We start from the raw sequence: 12,018 nt of genomic DNA, 5'->3' as shown, positions 1-12,018 counted from the left end.
ACTCACCAGTTCTAACTATAACGAGGCGAAACAGGTTTGGTATAGTAGGACATGCATCGAAGCAAGGGTAAAACCCTCATACACCTAAGCACGCATAAAAAAAAATAAGCTTATCGTTTACTCAATAATGGTAAAGCACAGAAATGCAGTGCAGAATACAGCATACACCCGGGCAACATTACAATAGATCAATAATGTTGTGGTCAAAGTGATAAGCCCATACAAAATAAAAAAAACTATAAAATACAGAGAAATATTCCCTGTTATGCATAAATTCATGAAATCTTCCAAATTGTCATGCCGAAATGACAATTTAAAAAAAGGTAGATAAAACCGGGTCTACATGGTAAACAAAATCGGGGGTACCTAAATTCGCTCTCTTTGGTTATCATAATACGAAGATATAAGAAAAAAAAACAATTTAAGCTTCAACTCAATATTTTTCTGAAAAGCTCTTCATTTTTTATCAAAATCATTCAATGCTTCCAGAGCTATGAATGTTGTAGGCTACTTTCTATGTAGGTAATTCTATGTGGAGCAAGTGTTGACCCAATCTGGCTCTGTGCCAGGTAAAATATTACGTGTACCGGATCTGCCTAGCAGCGAAGAAAAGCCGATCCCCAAAAAACCGAAGATGAATCCGTGCCCTCGAGAGCGAGCGGGACAAGATGTGCGTAAGCTATCCACCCACTCCGCTCGTAGGGGAGGAATTAGAGTGGAGTCTACTGGTGAGGCTCCCAAGCCTCCCCGCGTGGGGTCCGCTACTGGTGTCTCCTACAGGGGACCGTAGGATAGATTAGAGTTGGGAACCTCTCTGAGAACTATCCCAGCACTGAACTGAGTACGAGATAGCTAGATTCTATACAGGATACTCTATTAGTAGCGATAGAGCAGCAGTAGTTCGGGTACCTGGTTCTTTCTTGCAAGAACCAAGAAACCTCGGATTGGTTAAAAAAAAGTGGTCTCCAGAAATTTTTCATGCTTTCTTGCCACAAAGTGTGTCATTCGATGACGAGAGACTCAGAAGACGCATAGAGTCAAAATGAGAATCTCGTTACTGACAAATGGCGAATTCTGCAAGTAGAAACTTTATCGTAAACTTTCGTTTTGGCGAGACTCAGCTGAGGGGAGTAAATCCGAGGCAACGTCAAATCACAAGCGAGCCCATGGAGGTTATAATCTCTGAGGCCAGTACTATCTAAGTCAAAGAGGATCAAGGGTCCCTTGGCGCTGAGTTTCAAAACTCCAGGAATCCTGAAAATCAGGGCATCATTGGGGCCGTTGGTACCAAAAAAGGGGTTCCACAACGTGCTCAAGGGTGTCCCAACAGAGATTTTGGTAAAGAGCAGACTCATCGAGGTGAGTCTCCCATGCCCATGAATCTTGACAGTTTGGCAATGCCAGAGCCGAGTGGAATCAAAAAAGTGGTCTCCATAAATGGCCCAGGAAACTCCGGTAAGATCAGTGGGAAAGGCGAGACCACACGAAGCCAGCTTTCCCCTCGATCCAAAATGAGTTCGGGTACTGGGTACGTCACAAATCACTTCCAATTCGTTAAACATCAGTATTGCTAAAAACTATGGAAAAAGCATTATATGAATACATTAAATCTGAACAAGCTCAAGCTCTCAAGCTGGTAAATCTACAGTCACAGTACTACACACGCTCGTGACGAGAATTGAAAAGTCTCTTTCATCGAAAGACATAGCATTAGGCGCGTTTCTCGATATCGAAGGGGACTTTGATAATGCTTCCTATTTATCAATGGCAAATGCTATGAAGAAACCTCTACAAACCTCTAACCTCTACATCTTGGGGAAGATGAAATTAAATGTAGCGTTTTAGTTAAATATCTGGGAGTAATGCTAGAGGCAAAACTATCTTGGAATGCACACTTAGATTCGATAATAAGCCAGGCAAACACTGCCCTATGGGTATGGTCTGGAATGATGGGAAAAACATGGGGCCTCAAACCAAAAATGGTGATGTGGATCTATACCATTGTGAGACCTAGGATAGTTTATGCCTCATTGGTATGGTGGCCAAAAACTAGGGAAGCCCCAGCTATTAAAAAGTTGAACAAAATTCAAAGATTAGCATGCATGGCCATAACTGGAGCAACGAAAAGCACACCTTCAAAGGCTCTAGAGGCTATCCTCCACTTGCTACCCCTTAATCAACATGTTCAGTTAGAGGGTAAGAAAAGCGCCCTAACACTTAAACGATTGAGGATGAGGACAATACTCGGTGGGGATAAAACCGGTCATTTGAGTATTCTGAATCTTCTACCTGCTGGTCCAGCTGCGCAAATGAACAGTGATTGGATGAAAGCTAGAATCAACTATGACATCCCATACACGGTAAACGAATTCTCGCGTTCGGTATGGGATGGAGGGGGACCTAGTGTCCGCAGTGGTTCAATCAAGTTCTATACCGACGGATCAAAAATGGGAGTGAAAACGGGTGCTGGAGTGTACGGCCCCAGAACAAGAATATCTGTAGCGATGGGAAACTGGCCAACAGTCTTCCAGGCAGAGATAACAGCTATAATAGAATGTATAAACGTCTGTCTTAAAAGGAAATACAGACTTGCTAATATCTGAATTCTCTCTGACAGCCAAGCGGCACTAAAAGCCCTTAAAGCTTTTAATTAAGTGTTCCTCAAAAATTGTCTGGGATTGCATTTTCCTCTTACGGCAACTAAGCCAGGCGAACTCAGTAAATTTGTATTGGATTACTGGTCATTGCGGTATAGAGGGGAATGAACTAGCAGACGAGCTAGCTAGATATGCTCTTACTCTCCACATACGGGTCCAGATCCATTCTGCGGAATCTCTGACTGTGTGTTGAAGGATGAGCTGAAACAATGTGAGAGCCGAACAGTCATGGCCAATTGGATGGCCGTACAATAGCTCAAACAATCAAAAAAAATTATTACATGTCCAGTATTAAGGTTACTCAAACGTTACTGAGTCTCAATAAGAGAGATCTCAGCACGCTTACCGGTCTTGTGATAGGACATTGCACGAGCAATATCATCTTCGGAATCTCGGTTTTGTACAAGATGATATTTGTCGCCTGAGAGCGAAACCGCGGAACACTAATAGGACGCAGACTGCAGTATCTCAAAAGGGCCTACAAGAGCCTAGAGAGATCTGGTTTGCGTCGCCGATCAGGGTAACAAGGTTCACAAACCAAGTTATCCCTAATTAGCACCTGTCTCACTCCAACTACCAGTCTATCACTTCCTCAATAAGTGGTAGGTAAGCTATAAGCTTGAAGCGTACAGCAAAAGAAATAAACGGGGCATACCACAATAGTTCAAAATAATGGACGCAGTGGTAAGGGTACCCAACAGAAGAGGATGTAGGCAATCCATCAATGGGGCATGTTGCATCATCTTGTTGAAAAAAGAACGTCGTTATCAATTTCATCGACTTGAAAAAGACATCGAAAAAGTTGGCTGTAGTGTAACGATAGTGTTAAGTTACGAATACAAAAAATCTTCAAAATTTAAAAGTTGCATGGCTTTGGACAAAATCTCTTCATAACAAAGCAAAACATTGAATACCGCAATTTTATGCAGTGAGTTTCACTGCACATTCACTGTAGATTGTCTTCTCGTGCCGTTTAAGAAATTTTCGATTATTTATGGTCACCAGACCAGAATAGAACATCATCATATTCATTAAATCCAATAAGATTTTGCAGCCAGATCAACAATTTTTGATAAACAAGTTGTTTACCATCATAGAAACAAATTCTTCCACTGCGGTTGAAGGTAACAAACAAATTTTTGGTTTTAGTATATTTAGAGTATCACAGGAAATATCACAAAGCCCGTCGCGCGATAACAAGCGTAAACAGATATATGCAACAGATCTCGTGGTATGATTACCTGTCCTAACCCTTCGTCTAACGAAGTTAACTTCTGTGAACGAAATGTACATACATAACATACCACCCATACCACCCATTCGCGCTGCCAGTGGAAGTATTTCCATGGATGTGACAAGCAACAGACAAACAGTATGGTAAACAGACATCGGTTTACTACCAGTACCAGTACACAAACAACCTCTCGTTCGAGAGTTAAAGACAAGAAATTAAATTAGTGACACTATGACACAACGTTCCATTTTAACAACACAACTAGTCTAGATTCCGTTGGGCGTTGACTCTACTTGGTTGTTGGAACGCGCTGCTTCACTTCACTATCGCTGTTTTAATTCGTTTATTTTTCGATCATTGTGCGGCGTCATATTGGTATGTGTGATACCCTATGAGCTGTCATGTTAAAATTTTTATCACCCAAACAAGTGCACCCCGGATGGGATAATAATAGCATTGCCCGCTGTTAGTCGCTGCTGATAAGCAGAAATCTGGCTCCAGCAGAGCCACTCAAAACCTCCAGCAGGTAGGATGCAGAACGGTTTGTTGTTGTTGTTTAACTTTTAACAACTCGTTTTTTTCCTTTGTAGATTGTTCGAGTAATGGAGAATCAAAAAGTAGTCACGGGTTCGAAATGCGGTTCTCTTCTCTTTGATTACGGTGGAATAAAACATTTTTTTTTTGGTTTCAGTGCGTGGTCCAGTTCCTCCGGCTACGTTGGGATACACTTTGACGCACGAGCACTTTTCGTTGGATTTCAGCAATTTTTATTCGTCCGCTCCGCTGGAGTTGGAAGCGTATGTCAGCAGTAAAATTACGCTGCAAAATGTGGGCTACATACGGCAGTATCCGTACAGCTGCAAGTATAACATTAATTTCGAAGATGATGATACTCACGAAGCGGTCATGAAGGATGTGATGAGCTTTAAAAAGTTCGGAGGAGGTGAAGGGGAACTTTTTCGTCAACTTTCCTGTCCTAATTGATTTTTCTCCGGATAGGTTCGATTGTGGAAAATACGTCGCATGGATTGAATCGAGACCTGCAGCTTATGTTAAAGGTTTCGGAAGCAACCGGCGTGAATGTTGTGGCAGGAACGGGTCATTACGTGCACGGTGTGCAACCGGAATCGGTCCTCAGTATGACTATCGAGGAGATGTCCGATCTGTACACGAAGGAGATTCTGTTCGGAGTACCGGTTCGAGGCATTGGCAGCGGAACGGAAACTGTAAATTGTGGTGTCATCGGAGAGGTGGGCAGCAGTTGGCCAATAACTGCGTTCGAGCGAAAAGCCATTCAAGCGACGGCAGAAACTCAAAGTGTCCTCAACTGTCCGGTCACGTTCCATCCGGGTCGTGAGCGAGATGCACCGTTTGAAATCGTTCGTGTCTACCTGGAAGCTGGCGGAAAGGCTGATAAATGCGTTATGAGCCATTTAGGTAGAGCCGCACAGATTATGAGTTGGGTTATGTTCTCAACAGAGTAAATTCGTTACAGATAGGACTATTCTTGACGGGGGAGATCTCCTGGAGTTTGCTAAGCTAGGAACATACTGTCAATTCGATTTGTTCGGCACTGAGTGTTCCTACTATCAGCTGAATCCAACGAGCCCCATGCAATCGGACGAGCAACGTATACAGCACATATTGAATCTACAGCAGGAGGGATTTGAAAATCGAATTTTAATGTCCCACGACGTCCATACCAAACATCGATTGGTAAGTTCGATAGTGTAATTGAAACCAAATTGCGAATGTTGTGGCTGAATATTCTGAACACGTTTCGTTTTTTTTTATTTCGATACAGACCTCTTTCGGTGGGCACGGCTACAGTCATATACTGACCAATGTACTGATGCGTTTGACGTTGAAAGGCCTGGATCAAAAGACGATTGATACTATCACTGTTAAGAACCCGGCTAGGTGGTTGGCAATGCCAAAATAACTTAAGTATAATAGTGATGAATTAACTTTGATCAACTGTATCGTAATTTTAAGAATTAATAAAAATGAAAAACTTTCCTCCGTGCCATTCGTATTTTTATTACTTCGGCTGACTGCGTTAGCAAAACAAGGCAGCATGATTGGCGCAATGAAGGGGTGGCAAATCGGGTGCGTTTGTGTTCGTTTGTGGGTCACAGCACAGCCCAGCACAGAGCTTAACCCATGACCTATCCCAACAGTGTTTGACTTTCTTGCATAGTAGCCGCTCGAGCCGCGTGCTACAACTACGGTCTGGTCGTTCATTGGATCTGGAAAAATCGGTTCCAGGTTTTATGGCCGTATGCTACCTCGTTCTGCTTTCCATTGCTGCCGACGATGGCACAGCGATTGTGGATGATAAAAGGTCTGATACTGTTACTGGCACTGGCTGGTCGAACAAATGCAACGTCTTGCTTTTCTGCTCCCGAGCAGCGTGTGCTATCAACGGTCTCAATATAGCACACTCCGTGGGGGATGGCGAATTTTGCACGGGGAGTGAGTAAAAATATCGATTGTTGATACGATCTGGGGTGGTGCAGAAAATTATGTTACACAGTTTATCACAGCTATTTGAGCACTGAAATTATTATTTACTTTATAATAATACGAAACGAACATTAAAATAATCATGAAAATGTTCAGCAGTTTGTTACCCAACCCTATATACATTTGTTAAATGAAGTTAGGTTTAAATATCCTAAATCTCTGTACTCTGTATATCATTTTTATCAGTTTCTTAGAATTCGTAGTTTCACTAAGAGTTAAACCATCAGGCCACAATTAGATATCTTCTAATGATTGGCAATAATTTCGCATTTTGACAATTTTTGCACGACTTGTAACTTGGCATTCGTTAACTTCCACGAAATTATTGCTCCATTCATTGTGATTTGAAGTATAGTTGTCTTACAACTAACATGTGGACAGCCAGTTAAAATATCAATTAGCTAACGTCCTCTGCATCTTGCTAGTTCCTTTCGACACTCGACACTTTACATCAAGTATGCAAACTTGACAGAAATATAATTGAAACTATGTAAAGAATAGCAAGCAACTAACTGACGCAAAATAGCAAATGAAACCCTCTAAAACTATTCTCACATAAGACAGTCACTGAACTTCCTCCCTTTGAGAATTGCTGCGTCTCGTCACATGCACAAATATCCCTTTCGCCCTGTTTCCGTGCAAGACAACAGATCCGAACAAATTCTTGCAGTATATTGATGCAATCTGGCAAAAGGAAACGACGACCGTTCACTTTTCTATGACGTTTCACTTTCAGAACTATTGGACTAGATTCAGTGTTTGAAGATAAAAACGGTTGAAGGAAAGGGGTGGTTTTGCACTCCACTGTACTTCCCAAACACAGATATCAAATCAGTAGAGGTTTAAACATCTGGGGAACTGGGGGTAAAATGAACACCCTTAGCAATTTCGCCATTTTCTCCCCTAGGAACCAACCAAATGCTGAACGCACTATATGAATTGAAAGCTGGATTCATATTCCACGTAGCAATATATAAAGTCGTTTGAAAAAGAACGATTCGTCATGAAATATTTCTTTTTTGAAACCGTCACATTCGAGCCTGATTTTTTTCGTGTGGGTAAAATGAACATGCAGTGAGGGCAAAATGAACATGTCATAGAAAACTACACTTAACATGCAGTTTGGATAAATTATACATTATTTTACACTATCATTGTTCTACATAAGCCGTAGATATTCAACAGGGCTGTTGAAATTAAACTGGGACTCCATAAAGATAACATAATGTATCTTTGCCACGTTCATACAATGCTTGACTTTTAACTCGCATGATTTTCCAGCACTCGGTCATTTTCCGTCATTTTTCGAGAGACTCGATCATTTTTATACCTTGAATTGTAATTATTTCGTGGCTGCTGATAAATGAAAAATAAAATATAATTATACACACTGTTCATTTTGCCCTGATAGTGAGGTGTTCATTTTACCCTCAAAACACCAATTGTTTTCAAATGTTTATTATAAACAAACAGTTGATAAAAATATTTGGAATTTTCGCAAATCGCAGGATAGTGATAAGCAAACAAAACTAAATGATTCAAATAGTCGAAATTTAATTTGGTTACTAATAGTGGAAACTACCATCGGCGTCAGATTTATGCAAAAAATTTTTAGTTTTTCAATCTTTTTTCACATTGGAAAGGTTATGATCACCACATATTGTCTCAAACAGCTTGGAATACTTCTAGGAGAAGATACCTATTGATCTTGAACAGATTTTAATCGGTTTACTGGGAATTTGGGTGCCTGTTCATTTTACCGCCCCCCCTGTTCATTTTACCCACAGTTCTCCTAATCACGAAGAAAATGTCTTGGGAAATTTGACCTTGAAGCTTTGCGTTTATTTTCACTATTTAGTCAATGTAAACGAAAATTGCAATAAAAACCACAAAATTGCTGCATCTATTATGAATCGATGGATTGGTATTCGAACCATGGCAAAATCCATTCAGAATTGGCAGAGCTATTAGCGTTTTGAGTTTTTGGATTTACCTCCTGATAGCAGCGACCCTTCTGCGAGACGTAGTCCTGCGTCAAAAGCAGTAAATTTTTGATAACTATCAGTTTTGTCATTTGAGATTGATTTCAGTGAGGTGGAAGAAGCACTTCTAGAGACGCTGTCGAATGGAGAGCTAAGTTAAACATGGCGATCAACAGGAACAGGATGGGAGTTTTGAGGGATGGACAGGCTGTAGAGCTATCAACACAGGAGGAGGACAAAAAGGCAATCATTGAGCTAAAAAACGGGAAAGCTGCTGGTAAGGGCAGTTTCCGGGCTGAACTTTCAAAAAGCGGGGAGTGAGTGGCGTCATTGTCAGGATCTGGTAGGAAGAACAAATGCCGGAGGTGTGGTTGGATGGCCTCACTTGCCCTATTTTAAAGAAAGGACATTGAGTCGACTGGAAAAACTGCGACGGAACAGATCAGTTTACCCTGTGTCAGTTACTAGATTACTTCCGAGAGTACAACTTGCAGACTCATCATCTGGTTGCGGACTTTAAGGCGGCGTACGATTTAGTCAAACGAAATGAGCTGTGGCAGATAATGCTAGAGCATGGTTTTCCGACGAAACTAATTAAGCAGAAGCTAGGGGGCCCAGTAGCCGCAAGGTTACCGAGTCTGCTTTGACAAGCGAGTGGTCGTGGGTTCGAATCTTAGTAGAATCACGCCATTCGATGTTAAGTGACTTTGGCATGGGTTTATTCCCAGGCCCCTCCTCATCTTTCCTTCTGCATTCTGCATTTACTAACAATGAAAGCCTCTTGCCAGGGCAAGTTGTAAGAGTGGTACTTGCTTGAGGTGCGAATGAAGCCTCTTATTCAAGGGCAAATTATAGCTTGTTCCGCTTCCTGGTTCTAGCAACGAGATAGGTGATGCATAAGTAGTAAGGTACACATACACACACACACACCTTCACTCTGTGCTGAACTCTGCTTTACCGACCATGAAGCCTCTAGCCGGGCTGGTTATAAGAAGGATACTTGCTCGAGGTGCGATTGAAGCCTCTTGTCCAAGGACAAATTATAACTAGTCTCCGCACTACCTGGCTTTAGAGCTAGGTTGGTTGAAAACTAGTAAGAAGCGTAGAGGGAAAAAGGGGTAAAAACACACCGACACTTTAAGCACGGATAATAAGCAGTTCGCTCACTCTATAGCGATACTGCAATAACAACGAAGTGCGGAACAATACCTGGATAAGATTACAATAGATCAAAATGCTGGTCGTAGTGATAATATCCACACAAAAAAAAGAAAGCAGAAGCTAATTTGTGCGACGCAAGATGGGTCAAAATTATGCGTCCGAATAGCGGGTGAGACCTCAGCCGCTGTTGTGAAGTTGAATAGACTAAACCAAAGTGATGCACTCTGTTACCTTCTATACAAGATTACCTCGGAAGGTTCAATACGAAGAGCAACCGTGGAAAGGACGGGTAGCGCAGAGGAAAAAGTCTTCAAGACCCTTAAATTGGAAGCAGCGAGATTTGGATTTACCATTAACACCGCCGTGAAGTGAAATTTGCACAAAACTGGGGCCCGACGGAACACTAATTCATTCCGCGATGGACATATGAACCGCGGACGCTGAAAGAAACTGGTTGGGGGTTTTGAGCCTTTAAGGTGTTCTCCCGTATCAGAGTGTTCTGTAGACTGAGACTGTTAGCGAAATGCTGTATCGGCGAGCACCAAGCTACTTTTCGTGAGAGTCGCTACCCGACAGATCAGATTGTTTACCCGTCAGTTACTAGACAAGTTCCGGGAGTGTAATTTGCAGACCCATCATCCGTTTGTGGACTTTAAGGCGGCGTACGATTTAGTCAAACGAAATTAGCTATGGCAGATAATGCTAGAAGGTGGGTTTCCGGCGAAACTAGTTAAGCTGATTCGTGCGATGCTGGAAAGCAACGAAATCTCACATGATTCTTGGTTTTGCAGATGGCGTCGGTATTATCGAAATCAATTAGAGTAAGGAGGGGTAAAAGTGCGATGAGGGTAAAAGTGCGATTCAATAATTTATCAGTGCAGATTCCGAGTAAATTGACTACAGTGGCATGGATGGATGACTACTTTGACAGCTTGAATGTATCGTAAACATTTGTTGTTTACGAAGCATAGTTGCTGAGTTATGGGTAAATGTTATTTTACAACGGTTTTGATGTAATATTTCGTTATACGGCAAATGCGATATCAGGAGGATATTATTTGTTTAAAAACTGTAGCAGCTTTTTACATCACTCGGATATTTCTCTTGTAATTGCGGTGAGAAGAATTTACAAAATATGTTTCGTTTTTCCGTAATTTGATCAAAACCCGTCAAGTGCCTAGCGGGGCAAAAATGCGATTAACGGACGGGGCATAAGTGCGATTCATGGATCGAGAATCTGTTTCGTTTTACTGACGGGACGACGACACTATGCGGGCCATTGCGACAGACAAACAGCGTTACTGCGCGTGACGCTGTTTGTCTGTCAGCGGGTTAGCCGAGATTCTCAACGCGGGTGTTAGCGTTGCTTCATATGACCCTCCCTTACCCCATCCTCTTCCACTCTTTCTCCTTCACGCCTGGTATCAATCTGTTAGATTATATCGACTCTTTGTTTCATTACTTTCTTCAACCGTTCCCTCCGTAAATTGTAAAGCTATCGTCTTAATTATTTACAGTTTTAGGTACTATAATACAGTTACACTTTACGTCCATTCATGTTACGAAATTTCGTTTTACGTCACCTTTTTTACGTCCAGGAATTAATGTCCTCTCGTTTTACGTCCAAAATTTGAATTAACGTCCTCTCGTTTTATGTCCAAAATTTGAATTAACGTCCTCTTCTTTTTCGTCCATATTTGAATTGACGTTCTCTCGTTTTACGTCCGAAATCTGCATTAAAGTCGTCTCGTTTAACGTCTAAAATTTGAATTAAGGTCGTCGTCAAAAATTATTATATAGTTTTAGGAAATTCTGAATAACGTCTTTTCTTTATACGTCCAAAATTTTAATTAACGTTCTGTCGTTTTGCGTCCAAAATATGAATTAACGTCCTCTTTTTTTACGACTGATTTTTTTACATCCCCCAACATTGGACGTAAAACGAGATTTGAGTGTACTAGAAATGGAAGATCGACCGAAAACTGTGTACTCTACAGATGCTGGCCGAAGAAAAACTGCGTCTATTGGCTGGTGAAGCAAAAAAAACGTTTGGTAAAGTTTCGATCTGATGTTGGCTGCAGTACGCCAGCGGAAAATAGGAAAAGTGCAAATTAAGAATTTCCTTACCAACCCTACTAGCACAGTTGTTATAAACTAGTTGAGGTAACCGATTAATGACTAATTTTAGTCATAAATAGGTTGCAGCAACCAGATATGACAAAAGTGTGCTACTTTGGAAAACACATCGCAGATTGAAGATATTATGGTTTTGTTAGCTACTGCTGTGCTAATTTCATGGATTCAAACTTCGCACTTTTGCTCCGCCGTATTCGCACTTTTACCCCGTTGATGGGGCAAAAGTGCGATTTTGCACTTGATCAGAAACATGAAGAATTTATGTTGCATAACACTATTGATCTAGATGAATTGCATCAACATAAAATATATTTTATTGCTA

General features: G+C 41.4%; 2 protein-coding genes across 2 annotated transcripts in view; one reads left to right on the top strand and one right to left on the bottom strand.

The window, feature by feature from the left end:
* The window catches only part of LOC128733404 (CYFIP-related Rac1 interactor B), a 94,516-nt gene that overhangs the window by 46,470 nt on the left and 36,028 nt on the right, over nt 1–12,018 (bottom strand). The gene's annotated exons all lie outside the window — the stretch shown is intronic.
* On the top strand, nt 4,219–5,909 carry LOC128733403 (phosphotriesterase-related protein-like). Its single transcript, XM_053826968.1, has 6 exons — nt 4,219–4,417; nt 4,482–4,518; nt 4,583–4,834; nt 4,891–5,328; nt 5,387–5,607; nt 5,696–5,909. The coding sequence occupies exons 2-6, from the start codon at nt 4,494–4,496 to the stop codon at nt 5,831–5,833; spliced, it is 1,074 nt and encodes a 357-aa protein (XP_053682943.1). The 5' UTR covers nt 4,219–4,417; nt 4,482–4,493; the 3' UTR covers nt 5,834–5,909.

This window comes from Sabethes cyaneus, chromosome 2, assembly GCF_943734655.1.
Source record: "Sabethes cyaneus chromosome 2, idSabCyanKW18_F2, whole genome shotgun sequence".
In the NCBI taxonomy this organism is placed as follows: Eukaryota; Metazoa; Arthropoda; class Insecta; order Diptera; family Culicidae; genus Sabethes; species Sabethes cyaneus.
Note: the sequence above shows the minus strand (reverse complement) of the source record. Positions and strands in the feature narration are given on the sequence as shown.